Raw genomic sequence first — 14,340 nt, 5'->3', positions numbered from 1 at the left:
AACGTTCCCCAATTTTTTTTCTAGTTGTTTATTAGTTTTTTTTTTTTTTTTTTTTTTTTTTACTTCAGCTTCAAAGTTACAGTCCTTCGATTTCGCTTCGTTTTTCTTCGATCTTCTACTTCGTCGGTCACTAAGAACTTGGTTTCAGCAAGTTTCTGATTTCCCGTAAGGTTTCGTTTTTCCAACAGTTTTCGAGCTCTTTGATGTTCGGTTGCTTTCGTAGTTGGTGAAATTAGGGTTTGTAGAAGGGGATTTAACGAAGTGATTATGGTTTGTCTATTTTTGGATGCGGATTGAGAAATTTAAGCGTTGTTTGGTGTTGATTTTGGGAAAGGGAAATTTCTAGGTGTAGTGAACATGTTTTACTCTCAGTTTATTTTGGCAAAGAAAGGTCCACTTGGGACAATCTGGATAGCTGCACATTTAGAGCGGAAACTCCGAAAGAATCAGGTGGCGGATACTGACATTGGCGTCTCTGTAGGTCAGTTAATTTGTTTATCTCTTGAAATTTTTGATTTTTTGTTTCATTAAATGCTCGATGAATTTTTGCATAATTAAAGAGGTAGTTATTTATTTATGATATTAGTTAATTTATTAAGACCCTAGTTTCTACAGTGGCGTAATACTTGGTTGCTTCCCAACCCACTTGCCTTGTAGGTCAAATTTGAACTCTTGTGGTTTTATTGTATGTTTGGATTGGTGGTACTAAACACGGTCTTGTGTGCGAAAAAATATGTTTTTTAAGTTTGTCATCAAAACAACGTTTGAGTAGAAGTGGAAAACCAGATTTCATTATAAACTTACTCTTAGTGGAAAAGTTTCTTAACATGAATTATTTCACTTCAAACTTAAATGTTGACTAAAATCAATTTTGTAAAATCAAGATTATTCTAAATTAAGTTTGATAAATGCCCATCCAGTCATATTCTGTCTTATGATAGTTGGTTACTACTTACAAAATTAGACCTTAGAAAATTATACAACTTTGACCATTTTGATGTGTAAAATCTTGGCCGTTTATTCACACAGTTAAGAAGGCTACTGGCAGGGTTGCGCCAACTTTGGGTAATATAGATATACTGCCTAGATTAGTGCTTGTGCTTAGGGTAATAGCTTCTATGGAATTTGAGAGTGGTGAGGAGGGAGTGAACATTTGGTTAGTGAAGTTTGTCTAGCCATGCGGTCTAAGTGGTTGAAGTATTTTGTGAAGATTTAATGGGCAAGTTTTTTATTTTGGTTTTTACTATGACATTTGTTGGTAGAGTTCCCCCATATCCTCATGGACTTGTGGTGCTTTGCTAATGCTTACATTTGTGGCCAGAATCCTTTTTTATTTACTATAGATAAATATACCTTTTGAGGTTAGAAGAAAATAGTATGAAGGAATGTTAGGAATAGAAAATGATGCAAAATGAGAGCACAGAAGAGAAAGAACAGACAGACAAACAAACATTCTCAACAGTAGAGCTTTCCAATCTACTTGCATGTCTGCTGTGGATTCCCCTTAAAGAGACCATGGGCTGTGCACAAAGAGAGGTGGACAAAGAACATTGTGTCCCCCAGCCGATTTATTGTCTGAAAACTTAATATACAAGAATTTCCCTTGAGGAATATGCCCCAAGGAACAGTTTAAATTGCTGACTGCTGAAGACGTTCTCTCCACAGTCCTAATGAAACCCCTGAAGTTTATTGGACAAAGTTATTCTAATATTAAGAGGGCATACCTATATGCGGTGAAGGATTAATGAATAGCTGAAATTTTGTTACGATCCCTCTAGCAGAGATTGATTACAATGTTGAGGGAATTGATATTCCATAGTACGCTTTTGCATGCATGAGCTGCATTTATTGTTGTCTAATTTTGACCATGTTTAAATTGTCTCAGATAATTCATGTAGTCTCTTTTATGAATGAACAGATTCCATTCTTTTCCCTGAAGTACCGATTGCACTCCGTTTATCCAGTCATCTTCTTCTTGGTGTGGTAAGGATATATTCTAGAAAGGTGAATTACCTTTTTGATGATTGCAGTGAAGCCTTGCTTAAGGTAAAGCAAGCTTTCCGCTCTGCTGCAGTTGATTTGCCACCAGAAGAGTCTACTGCACCTTACCATTCCATCACCTTACCTGAGACTTTCGATCTTGATGATTTTGAACTGCCAGATAATGACATTTTTCAAGGGTCAGTTTCAAAGTACTTGATTATATGACCACTTGTAGCTTGAGCTTATTTTGTTTCATTTTAGAGTTTGTTGGTGATCTCATATGCTCTTATGTTTCAGCTTTTTCCTAGGTATTTTCAATTGATTGATAACAAGAAATTTTGTATTATTAGTGCTATAATTTTGTTTTAAGTTGCAGACCTTGTATTTGCTTGTGTTTTCTTCTTCTTTCAGATTTGGTAATTTATATTCTAAATGGTGGTTTCATGTAAGATGGTTCATGTGGAAGAGTTATTGGTTTATTAACGGAAGATTATATTTGTTGTGTGAACTTGCAGTAATTATGTTGATCGCCATGTCAGTTCAAGGGAGCAGATTACACTCCAAGATAATTTGGACAGCATGGTTTACAAAACTTCACAGTTTGGATTGGATGGTTGATATTCTACTTTACGTCTTTTATCTTAGTACTAGTCGCTTGATATTGAATTTTAAATATACAATTCGAGATCTGTGCTTCTAAAAATTGATGATTGACATCAAACACATCTTGCAGAGCGCTTTGGAGATGGTGATGCTTCTCAAATTGGTTTAGACCTAGATGAGGTAATTAGTATTTGTTTTTCCCCTTGGCTCTCTAGGCATAAAATGGATTGCTATAATGCAACTGTGATTTTAAGGTCCCAACATATTGATTTGGATGTTACAGCTTTGTTGTCTGGTTATGAATAGAAGCATAGATGTATCATTTTGGTGGTACTACATATGAGTGTTATATACATCTGAAATGTGCTAGCTTTTGATAGGCTTGACATAAATCATGCTTTTCGTTTGCTTATCATGTCCTTCACCACTCAGTTACATGTTCAATTCAATTTTCTTTAAGAAACGTGTTCAATTCAATTGATCGTTGGTAATAGTAATATATTTTTTAGTATATATAACTAATATAATTTTTATCATCCCAGAAGATGGTATAAAGAAGGTAGTTATTTTTTTCTATTATATTGAATTCTGTTTCATTATCATTATGCTTTTCTAGATAAGCATTGTGTATTATCTCTCTCCTGAATAGATTCTATGATTTGCTGTTGTTATATCACTATTGGTACAATGATTGTTGAAGCACTGCCATGTTTGATTTCAATTGATGGGGTTGTGATATAAAACATCTTGATGTGTATATTACTGGGGAATAATGTACTACATCGATACATTTTTTTTGATTTTATTTTTGGATATTTGTAATGTGATTTAGTAATTTCAGGTTATGTTAATAGACAAAGAAGCCACTTTGGAGCATGATGACTTCAGTGCTAATCCTCAAATGTCTCATCAAGAAGACGAAAAGAAAGAGGGGGTGAGTGCAAATTCAGATAAAATGCAAGTAGAAGACAGTGGAACAAAAATTGATTTGATTTTTTAAATCATGTTGATGTGGATATGATAGAACCCAGAATTTACGTAATGAAAATGGAATTTTATTGAATGGAAGTGATGAGCATCGAGCTCTACAAGAAAAAGAAAACGAACCAGAGTTCCAAGAACTCCTACCAGAGCATAATCTGCTCCTAATCCAGAGAGAGACTCTCCTAACTGACTAACAATATATTTCTCAATGAGTTTCTAACTACCCATCCCTCCCTCTTATAACAGAAATTCCCCACAAATCAGGGAGGATTCTAACTGACTGAGTATTCCCTCCCTTTCTAACCGCTGCTAGAAGCTGTAAGTGTGTGAATTGGGCCCAAGAATTGGGTCCTCAAACCCAATGGACCGTGGTGTCCTATCAGTATATCTATAGAGAATAATAGACTGTGCAGATACATTTTTCGGACTTTACTTTTGGATATTTGTAATGTAATTTGGTAAAATTCAGGTTATGATAATAGACAAAGATGCCACTTTGGACCATGATGAATTCAGTGCTAATCTTCAAGTATCTCATCAAGAAGATGAAAACAAAGAGGATGTGAGTGGAACTTCAGATAGAATGCAAGTAGAAGACAGTGTAAGCAAGATTGATTTGGTATTTAAAAATATCTGCATGCCTTTCAATATTTGCTTTTACTCCTTTTTTTTCCTTTCTTTCTTGGCTAGTGGATTAAGTGAAAGTGATTCTGTTGGCTAGAGATTGTAATTAGTACTAGTGTTAATTATGATTTGTTTGAACAGATTGATGGTTTACCTACTGTTGCTGAGTTTCATGAATATGCTCAAGGTCCATCTACTCCTGGACTACAAGAACCAAACTTGTTTGGTACTCAGGCAGATCAGGTCATTAATGATGCTGATTTTCATAATTCAGCAGATTTATTATCAATGGAGACAACACAAAATGAATCATGTGCTCATCAAACTGAAAACGATGTAAATGGTTGCTCCTTGCAAAATAATGGGAAGCATGTTGATGCAGATTTGCTTCATGAGGCTAGTGACTGTGTTCTGGTGGAAGTGGATACCAAAAGAAAGTTACAAGAGAATTTGATATGTACAGTTGTGATGAAGGACCAAGAAAATTTGATACCTAATAATAATTGCTTGGCATCAGTACCCTTGATGGATGACTCCAATAAAAATCACCCGATCACCATGTTACCAGAATGCACAGATGGAATGATTGATGCTTCTGATATACTTGAGAAGGTTGAAGACTTACATGATGGGGTTCTAATGAACACCGAACCAGTTGTGCCTCCTTTGAACGAAACTGTTAATGTTATTTCTGGAGGTAGTGTTAGTATAAATGATATTACTGTGTCTCCTAGTTGTTCTAATGTCACATCTGATCAAGAGGGTCTCTCTTGTAAACTGTTGTCTAACATGGATGGGTCTCGGGCATCCGAATTCGATGGTCGTTTGAAAGATGATAACACATTATCAAAGCATGAAGTTTTGAATAACAGTGAAATTTCTAAGAATGAGGAGCAACCCTGTGTAGTTGACGAGGCTCATATATCCAATATTAAAAGTCCTCTAGAATTAACTGGTAGGCCTGAAGTTGTTGATATGGAAGCTCATGTATATCAGGAGTTGAAGGAAGCGGATGTTTTAAACCATGTGTCGCATGAAGCTGAGCATCCCACCGAGTCTCACCTTCGGCCTTGCACCTCCCATATGAACCATCCTTCTCTGTCATCTATTGAAGGTATTAAATAATTCATCTTGCATAGTTTTACATTTCTTTATTGCATGATATTGAGTTATTGACAGGCAGATCACCTTGATATTTTGTTGACTTCTACATGTTGACCTATGGACTTCCTATCATGCTAAATTTTTTCCTATGCATCAATTTTGATTTTGTTTTCCTTTTATGTGGGGAGAATTAACTAATTAACTTATAATAACAGTACTATTTTTTTTTTATACATTTGATTCTGCTTTCTTTTAATTAGTTGATTTTATTTGTATAAGAAGTTGATTTTATTTTACAGGCGAAAAATGTCATGAAACTGTTGTTTCAGATCCTGCTTTAGGTAATCATGGTGCTGCAGAGCCATCTGTATGTGAAGGAAACTTGGATTTGGGGAAATCAGCCATGCAATTTGGGAGTCAGATAATAAACAATGAAGTGGAAAGTATAAACAAATCTGCTGCTTCTGACATACCTGAGCCTGAAAAAATGCGCTCCATAGCTTATCAACATGATGGTGAAGCGAATAATTTGCTATTGGAGTCTACTCCTGGCAATCAGGGTATATCTGAAGGCCATACAGATGCTGCAGGAGTAAAATCAATATCTGGTAAAAAGCGCAGCTACACAGAGAGTACTTTGACAGTGCAGAGCATGGATTTGGTTGAATCATATGGTGGGGCTCAATCGAAGAGAACTGCTGAGTCCATTCCTGATGATGATGATCTATTATCTACGATATTGGGTATACTTTGGTCCTTTATGCATTGTGCTTTATATTTTAGTTACAGTGTGTAACAAGATTGTGGCTGAAAATTATTTGTTGCTGCTCCAGTTGGTAAAACACCTTCAGGTTTTAAAGTTAAACCAAGTCCAGCAGCCACTGAAGTACCATCAACCAAGCGCTTCCGTTCTGCACCACGCACCAGTACCTTAAAGAGGAAGGTGCTTATGGATGATATGATGGTCTTGCATGGCGAGTATGTTTTTATAATGTTCCATTCATTCATTGTACATATCTCTCCTTTTATTTTATGCTGATTAGACTAGAGTTAAAAACATGGTATTGTTTGTGCCCTGATTTCTAGCATTTCACATATATATTCTTCTCCATTTTTTTTTACCATTTATGGTAATTGGTTCTGCATGATTTCTCTGGTGGTAGTTGTATTGTACCCATTTTTTTCTTTTTCTTTAACTTTTATACTTAAATATATTATCAAACTTATCAGTTTTCCGAATATTGCATACCCTATTCCTTTTCTCATGCACTAAAAGATTAATAATTTTTCCTTTTTTCATCTGAAGTACAATACGCCAACAGTTGACAAGTACTGAAGACATACGTCGTGTGCGGAAAAAAGCTCCTTGCACTCGCCATGAGATTTTAATGATTCAAAGACAGTTTTTGGAGGATAAAATTTTCCAGGAACCAATATTTACAGGTGAATTGTGTGCTTATATATTGTGCTGTTGACCATTTGGAGCCTCTCCAATCCCTTCTTAATTAAGTTAAAACCCCTGATATACCACCAGATATAGTGTGATTATGCTCATAAGTCACAATTGTAAATGTTTTCATTTTCACTAAAAACATAAAACAATTATAAAAATGTGTTTTGGTGAAAAACAATTGTAATTGGGTTCATTTGTGGAAGTTATCTCCAACATACCTGTGTTAATTGTCTAATTTTTTCCAGATTTATCTGCTGATTTGACTATTCTGCGAAATGAGACATTTGATCTGAGTGGAATCGAGGTTTGTGATTATGGTTTAGATGGCTTTTCCGTGGAAAAAGCAAAAGATCAAGAGTCCTATTCTAAAACAAGTACTGAAATTCATGGAGTGGAAGAGAATAATGAGCCTGTGGCAGTTCAACCCCAAGAAGATGCTGAAGCCCACCTTACTGAATTACCGGTTCTGTCTGAGAGAATGGAAGCGCACAATGAGCCTATAGAAGTCCAACCCCAAGAAGATGCTGAAGCCCACCCTACTGAGATACCTGTTCTGTCTGAGAGAGTGGAAGCGTATAATGAGCCTATTGCTGTCCAACCCCGAGAAGATGCTGAAGCCCACCCTACTGAGATACCTGTTCTGTCCGAGTGCCATCATTTTGAAGTTGACTTAGGATCTCATAATATTGATGCTCATGGGAATGCAAATATTATTTCTCAAGTGAAGGAGCTTGACAGTTCTCAAAATGCTGAAATGAACAATGCTGAAGGAAATTACGAGATTTCTGAATCAGAGAATTGCTCTGTTGTCCCTGGGCATGAATCTTTATCCATAACTGAAGTATTTGAAAATGAGCTTTATATGCCAAATGATTTTGATGCATCGTTGTCTCTGGCAGATAAAACGAATGATCTTGTTGGTTCTATTCATACAAATGTGTCAAACAGTCCCACTTCCCAGAAATTGGATACATATCCTATTCTAGAGGATGAGTTTGTGGAGGAACAACGTGATAAAAGCGAAGTATGTGCTATTAAAATTGCAGAGCATGCCATGGAAATTAAAACACAAGTTGAAACAGATGGTTTGGAAGCTAATCATTTATGTGCATCCTTGGCTACTGGCTCTAAGGAAGATAATGAATATACTGACAATCAGGTTTGTTTTAATGGAGACCTAACTATGGAGGAAAATGTGAACAATGTGACAGGAGGCTTAAATGATGATAAAATTGTTTCTTCTGGCTTGGGATACAATGACAAGGATGCTAAGTTTGACGGCCTATTTAGCGAAAATATTGAAGTAGATTGTTTACATTCTGTAACACTTGTGGATGTAAAAGAAAATTCTCTGAATGATGAGGAAAACCCAGTCTGTCAAGAAGCTGTATTACAAAGTACAATGTGTCATGATGTCTTATCTAGTCCTTTTGTGGATCAGAATGATGTAAGTTCTCATTGACCCTAAAAAGCTAAATGTATCTTTTAATATCATTTATTTGTTGGATTTGTCTCTATTCTTGAAACACATTTAACATATCTGATATACCTAACTAAATATTGAGTTTTGTTTGTTTACATTGTATAACATGAACTGAAATTATTTGTAGAAGTGGTCTTCCTGTAACATTTTTTTCCTCGATAATAATTTCTATTCAAAGATGATATGCTGGGCCATGTTTTGTGTTTGTTAATCCTTTGTTTGTTTGTTCACTCTGGTTGCTTTGTAACATTTGCTGTAGCCGGATATATATATATATATAGAAGTAGCGTTAACTATAAATGCAATTAGAAGGGTGCATTCATTTTACCTCATGGTCTGGCTTCCAAAATGTAATGCTTGAATTATGAGCATGTACCAAAGCTATATGTATTGTTCCTTCTCTGTTTAATACATGCCTAATTATGTTTCATGGCTACATGGTGCAGGAAACCAATATGGTTGGCAATGACACAGGTTTGCTTCTAAATTCCTTTCACTGTTCATTTATACAAATGCTTAATGTGTTTACATGTTTACACCATTATGGAAAATTACGGTGGGTTCCAAGGAAAATAATGCCGGGTTTGATTCATACTTCTAACCTAATATATTCAAAACAAAGACAAGAGAAAATAGAAAAAAGGAAAGTGATGTCCCTTCTTCTACTTCTAGGTGGTCAATAGATTCTTAAAAATATTTCCTAGTCCTTTCTGGGTGAAGCTAGAAATAGAGTGATGAAAATGAAACTAATTTATGGGCCTTATGCCTTAAGGTCCTCGAGAAACCAAATCTTGATTCATTCTTTTCTCTCTGTTTGCCTTCCTCTCCAAACCCGACCTCTCACGTTTATCCAACCAACCTCCTCTAACAGAATACCACTGACACTACTATTTCCCCTGCTGCTTGCTACATGTCTAGGTGATGAATATACATATTATCTTTGACCTCTGCTCTCTTCATAACACCAATCATTAATTCATTTTCGTTTTATTCATTGCAACTATGAGGTCCTCCTCTCCTATGAATGTAGGGACACTGTATTTATATCAGACCATATAGTATAATATTGTGTAGTTCTTTAACAAGTAACCTTCTATAAATTGCAATCAGTTGCTCTTCATTTCGGGGTCAACATCCTTACATAACACACTTCCCTCACTACTTTCCTTCCTGTACTCATAACAGTAGTTGGTGTGTGATTCTTCTTACTGTTACTGGACGCTGGTTCCACAACATTTTTTTTAGTTGAGAAGATACTAACAAATCATTTACATGGCATAACTCTATAGTCAACAGTTAGTGAAACGGGAGAGTTAAGTTTTTGTTGTTGCTTTAATTTCTGTTTCTTTGATTTGTTTTGACTCACTTTCTATTTGTCTATTATCAGGTTTTTTGAATGTTGGTGATGATGAGATACTTGATGACGATGACGATGCTGCTGATGGTCATGGTTTTACACAGGGTGCTGAAGGAACACACTTTGAAAATAGTGGATGGTCTTCTCGAACCAGGTTTGTTTATGTAAAGCTTGACAACAAAAAATTAAATAGTGTTTTATCTGAATTGCTTAAGCTCTTGTGACTAGTTTTCCTTTTGTGAATACCTAACTAATGCATCTATCCGCAGGGCTGTTGCTAAGTATCTGCAGACATTGTTTGACAAGGAAGATCTACAAGGAAGGCAGAACCTGCATCTTGACAATATATTAGCTGGTAAAACACGGAAAGAAGCATCAAGGATGTTTTTTGAAACACTGGTATGCTCTTAAGAATTAGTTTGGCTGGCATATATACTGTTTAATGAACTTTGGCTTTGATTTAATATTCCTCGTGCTTGGGATCATAATAACTGAAATACTGTGCTCCTCTTTTTCTCCCAAAATGAATTCTATTGGAGAAATTAGAGAGAGAAACTGTGATAATGGGCTAAGAATAAAGGTGCCTAAACAGAGAAGTGAGGAAAATAAATGGAAGAGAAACACTAATAATGCAGCAGGGCTATACAATCTCTTTGTAAGTCAGAAATTGAATAACACTAAAATAACTGAGCTGAACAACTATATTTTATGTACGTGACATTCATTGGTTACCAATATATTCTATTGTGGAGTCTATTGTAGTTAGCTTAACTTTTATGGAAAGAGATTTTTCTGCTAAAATTACAAGCTTAGATGTGATGCTTATTATAATTTGTTTGAATTCTTCAAAGCATTCAGTCTTCTGAATGTTTGCTTGGTGATAACTTTTGCTTTGATATAAATATAATTTCGACCATGGTGGCAGGTTCTCAAGACAAGAGATTATGTTCATGTAGAACAGACACAACCCTTTGCCAATATTAACTTACAACCTCGAATGAAGCTTATGAAGTCAGATTTCTGAAACCTCGTCTAGGAGTGGCTGATATAGTGGTAAAAATTTGTGTGGTGATAGTTTGGTTCAAATCTGCTGGATTGGGATAATCTTTTCAACATCAATCCCCTATTTTAGTTATGGCTAATAATTTTTTGGAGATAGGGTTAGCTTTTAGTTTTACTTGAATAGCTGGGGAGTTGAAGTAGCTCGTGTATCATTTCATCCTATTGATTATTTTGGGTCTTAATGTATATATCTATGTAAAAATATCATCATTTGTAGCTTACTGGCGCTAATTTGTAATGTGTTTAAACGCATCGCTCCCTCCATGCAAGAATTATGTTTTATCTAGGCATCTAGTTTCTGTTTATGGAAGTGCATGTAATTTGTATAGCGGTCGGTGGACAAGGATCGCCATGTCTGTACCTATTGTTATTTGTATAGTTTCTAACTGCTTTTATCCTTTTAAGAGTATGTATACTTAGTCTACGTTAAAGGTATCTAAAGTCTTATTTGCGTTGGCCTCAATTATTTAGGCATTGTGCTTGTCTTTTGAAATTCCTATTTGTATGCTCCTATCACTTGTAGGGCGCTTCCAATTACTTTGGTGACAATATACTAGTGATTTTTGGGGGTGTATTTTCACTCAGAAGTTAGTGTTCCCCTTATTCACAAAATCAAGGAACAATTTACTCCAAAAAATACAATTAGTTATTAATTTCCTTTATGATGGCTCAAACTGACTCTTCTATCACCAATTGAAAAGATAACTTTTTTATTGAGTTGTTTGTTTTCAACGGTCATAGCTCATGTAAAAACCAATGGTCTAATAGTAAAAGAATACCAATACCAAATTCACACAAAGCAATGCCTTATAGAGAACATTTTTCTTTTTCTTTTTTCTTATTTGTTGAACACAATTTTAGAACATCTCTAACGATGAATTCATAATGGGTTCATTAAATAAAGTTTATTGTGTCACGTCATTTTGAAATAATTCATTTATTTTCTCTCCAATGGTGAACTCAACCTGCATAGATTCACTAAATATAGTCTAATGTAGCACATCATTTTAAAGTAATCTATTCATTTTTTACGGTTTAATTTTTAAAAATCCATATTAGATGGGATTGGCCCAACATGAGACATAAAATGAAATTTAATAAATAAATAAAATAAATTAAGATATTTCAATGGTTCTATGACATCAAGAACTCATAAAAAAATTTATATTTTAGTTGAACAAGTAAATAGTGTGCACACGCTGTACCACTCCACTAACCCATGTTAACAATGTGTTCGCTTTTTTCTCGTGATTATTTTAATTTATAACTAATATTTCTCTCATCTGTACTACCTTCATTAACTACTTTAGTTGTAATATTAAATAATTTGCAACAAAAATAAAATAAAATATTTTATTTAATTTATTTATATAAGATTTGGCCTTATTAAGTAAAATAATTTGTTTTCTTAGTTACTTTGTGTCTACTATGATATTAAATTCCATAACTTTAATTTATACATTGATATTTTATTATAATTTAAAATATTAATTTAAATATTTTAATTAATATTATTATATATTATTTAAATTTAAAATAAAATTGAACTTAAATTTTTATAACAATAACAAAAGTTAAATGTTAAATACATAACATAAATAAATTAAAAAGAAATTAATTGTCATAAATTAATAAAAAGAAATAACGGTTATACATTTATTATTATTAAATTACAAAAATACCGTTAGAGATTTGTGACAGTTGGACAATTCTAATAGTGAACTCGTCAAAAACTAAATTTTACTTAACTACACTTCGCAATCAGAACAATGTGTTTAAAAAAATATTTCATATCAAATATTTTTTTATTTGCATATGAAAACAAAAAAGTATTTAAAAAACAATCACTAATCAATACATTAAAAACAAAAAAGCATTTAAAAAAATAAATAAATAAAAGAAAACAAAGAAAATAGGTGTTAGAAACTAACCGTTACATCGTTAAACGTGGTATCAGCATCTACTTTTTTTTCTCAACGGTCATATTTCAGCAACTCAAACAATTGAAACAAAATATGACCGTTTGGCCACTGAACCCACTATATTATACCATCCACCGAATCCAAATCCAAATCACACCACAGCACAAGCTTCAGTTTCCATCACAATCTCAATCCTTCTTCATCACAATCACTAAAGTTTCCATCTTTACATTCAAAATCCAAATGGGTCTATCAATCAACAACGTGCCAGCCACAGTCACACCAAGACACTACAACATCCACAAATTATTCCTTTTTTGTAACTATATCCTTTTAGGTGCAGCTTCCAGCTGCATCTTCCTCACTCTCTCACTCCGCCTCGTCCCTTCACTTTGTGGCTTCTTCTTAATCCTTCTCCACATCTTCACCATAGCAGGTGCTGTTTCAGGCTGTGCTGCTGTTGGTGCTAACCGTTGGTACTCTGCTCACATGGTAGCAACTGTTCTAACCGCTATATTTCAGGGTTCTGTTTCTGTTCTTGTTTTCACAAGGACTGGTGATTTTCTTGGTCAGTTGAAATCTTATGTCAGAGAAGAAGATGGTTCTGTGATTCTTAAGTTGTCTGGTGGACTTGCTATTTTGATCTTTTTCTTGGAATGGATTGTTTTGACACTTGCTTTTTTCTTGAAGTACTATGCCTGTGTTGAAGGTGGAAATAATAATAGGGCTATTGTTTTGGGAAGTGCTAAGGTTCATCAACAGGATGAAGATTTGAAGGACTGGCCATGGCCTTTTCAGGTTTAAATTTTTCATATGAATTGGAATGAAAAGTTTGAGTGACAAGGGAAGAAAAAACAACACTACTGTGTGCTGTTGTTTTAATATGCATTTTTTTGTTGTTTTAATATGCATTTTTTTTGTGTTACAGAATTTCTCTGTTTAGTAGTAATATTTTTTAATTCATTGGGGAATTACATGTTTTTTCTCCTAATGTAGATGTTGCATGTCAAGAGGGTATCCGTTTTGGAATGTAATTACTATGTTGGTTTTCAGTGGTTGTTAATCAGATTCAGAATTTCAGTACTAATTTGCCATTTTAATTCTATTTGTTTATCTTGTGGATTTTCTATTACAAACTTTGATAGACGCACATATAATAGTGAATAGTAATATTGCGAATTGATACTTAGTTTCTGATTGATAATTATAAAAAAAAAAATAAAATAGAAATTGTATGTTTATAAACGATGTCTTGATGAATGCTCAAAAGTATAATTGAAGGAAATTTTTCCTACAAGCTTGAAAATGACATATTGCCTTTAGGTTTATATAGTGTTGTCAAGATCTCCAAGATAGTGCGCGAGCCTTCTGAAATGATGGAATTCTAAATGTAAATTGTAACTTCTACATAGTTTCAGCATCAAACCTTATTACAGATCTTTTGACCTTATATATAATTAGGAAACCTGGTAACTAAACAGCTCGGTTCACCATTTTTTATATCTTCATCAAATTGTATAAACAAATATTGTCTCTAAAAGCACTTTAGTGTGTCCAAAGTAATTAATTATTGATGACACTGACTGACATTGTTTCCTGTCAAAGAATTACAGTTTCCCCACTCAAAGTGGTTTATATATATATACCCCACCTTCTTGGAAAAATTGTTTACAAGGATTTTATATATCATACAGTATCACAACTTGAATTTAGAGAAATCTCGTAAAGCATGTATTTATCAAACAGCAGCAGCTTTTAGGGAAAG

At 34.1% G+C, this 14,340-nt stretch overlaps 3 protein-coding genes across 5 annotated transcripts in view; 2 read left to right on the top strand and 1 right to left on the bottom strand.

Annotated features, from left to right (window-relative positions):
• Positions 1 to 11,057, top strand: part of LOC101491319 (sister chromatid cohesion 1 protein 4) — an 11,303-nt gene extending 246 nt beyond the window's left edge. The window contains exons 2-16 of one of the 3 annotated variants that reach the window (XM_004492814.3): positions 36 to 481; positions 1,919 to 2,180; positions 2,499 to 2,596; positions 2,717 to 2,766; positions 3,428 to 3,520; positions 4,040 to 4,171; positions 4,336 to 5,308; positions 5,598 to 6,041; positions 6,132 to 6,276; positions 6,605 to 6,741; positions 6,997 to 8,198; positions 8,681 to 8,708; positions 9,622 to 9,745; positions 9,861 to 9,990; positions 10,517 to 11,057. In XM_004492814.3, the coding sequence (XP_004492871.1) occupies positions 358 to 481; positions 1,919 to 2,180; positions 2,499 to 2,596; positions 2,717 to 2,766; positions 3,428 to 3,520; positions 4,040 to 4,171; positions 4,336 to 5,308; positions 5,598 to 6,041; positions 6,132 to 6,276; positions 6,605 to 6,741; positions 6,997 to 8,198; positions 8,681 to 8,708; positions 9,622 to 9,745; positions 9,861 to 9,990; positions 10,517 to 10,615 (4,041 nt within the window). In that variant the 5' untranslated portion in view covers positions 36 to 357 and the 3' untranslated portion in view covers positions 10,616 to 11,057. Of the gene's footprint in view, positions 1 to 35; positions 482 to 1,918; positions 2,181 to 2,498; positions 2,597 to 2,716; positions 2,767 to 3,427; positions 3,521 to 4,039; positions 4,190 to 4,335; positions 5,309 to 5,597; positions 6,042 to 6,131; positions 6,277 to 6,604; positions 6,742 to 6,996; positions 8,199 to 8,680; positions 8,709 to 9,621; positions 9,746 to 9,860; positions 9,991 to 10,516 lie in introns of all 3 variants that reach the window. The other 2 variants (XM_012713693.3, XM_012713692.3) reach the window with 2 other exon arrangements.
• A 1,596-nt stretch (positions 11,058 to 12,653) lies between these two features.
• LOC101491005 (uncharacterized) lies at positions 12,654 to 13,680 on the top strand. Its single transcript, XM_004492813.3, has one exon. The coding sequence runs from the start codon at positions 12,669 to 12,671 to the stop codon at positions 13,377 to 13,379; it is 711 nt and encodes a 236-aa protein (XP_004492870.2). The 5' UTR covers positions 12,654 to 12,668; the 3' UTR covers positions 13,380 to 13,680.
• Positions 13,681 to 14,045: 365 nt separating this feature from the next.
• LOC101490687 (phosphoglycolate phosphatase 1A, chloroplastic-like) overlaps positions 14,046 to 14,340 on the bottom strand; it is a 4,795-nt gene continuing 4,500 nt past the window's right edge. Inside the window, exon 11 of the mRNA XM_004492812.4 lies at positions 14,046 to 14,340. Within this exon, the coding sequence (XP_004492869.1) occupies positions 14,314 to 14,340 (27 nt within the window). The 3' untranslated portion in view covers positions 14,046 to 14,313.

Source organism: Cicer arietinum, chromosome 3, assembly GCF_000331145.2.
Source record: "Cicer arietinum cultivar CDC Frontier isolate Library 1 chromosome 3, Cicar.CDCFrontier_v2.0, whole genome shotgun sequence".
Taxonomy (NCBI): Eukaryota; Viridiplantae; Streptophyta; class Magnoliopsida; order Fabales; family Fabaceae; genus Cicer; species Cicer arietinum.
This window is presented reverse-complemented; position numbering and strand designations above follow the sequence as displayed.

What these genes read in the sequence shown, in the direction of transcription:
- LOC101491005 (XM_004492813.3), top strand. Translation starts at nt 12,669, where the DNA reads ATGACCGTTTGGCCACTGAACCCACTATATTATACCATCCACCGAATC.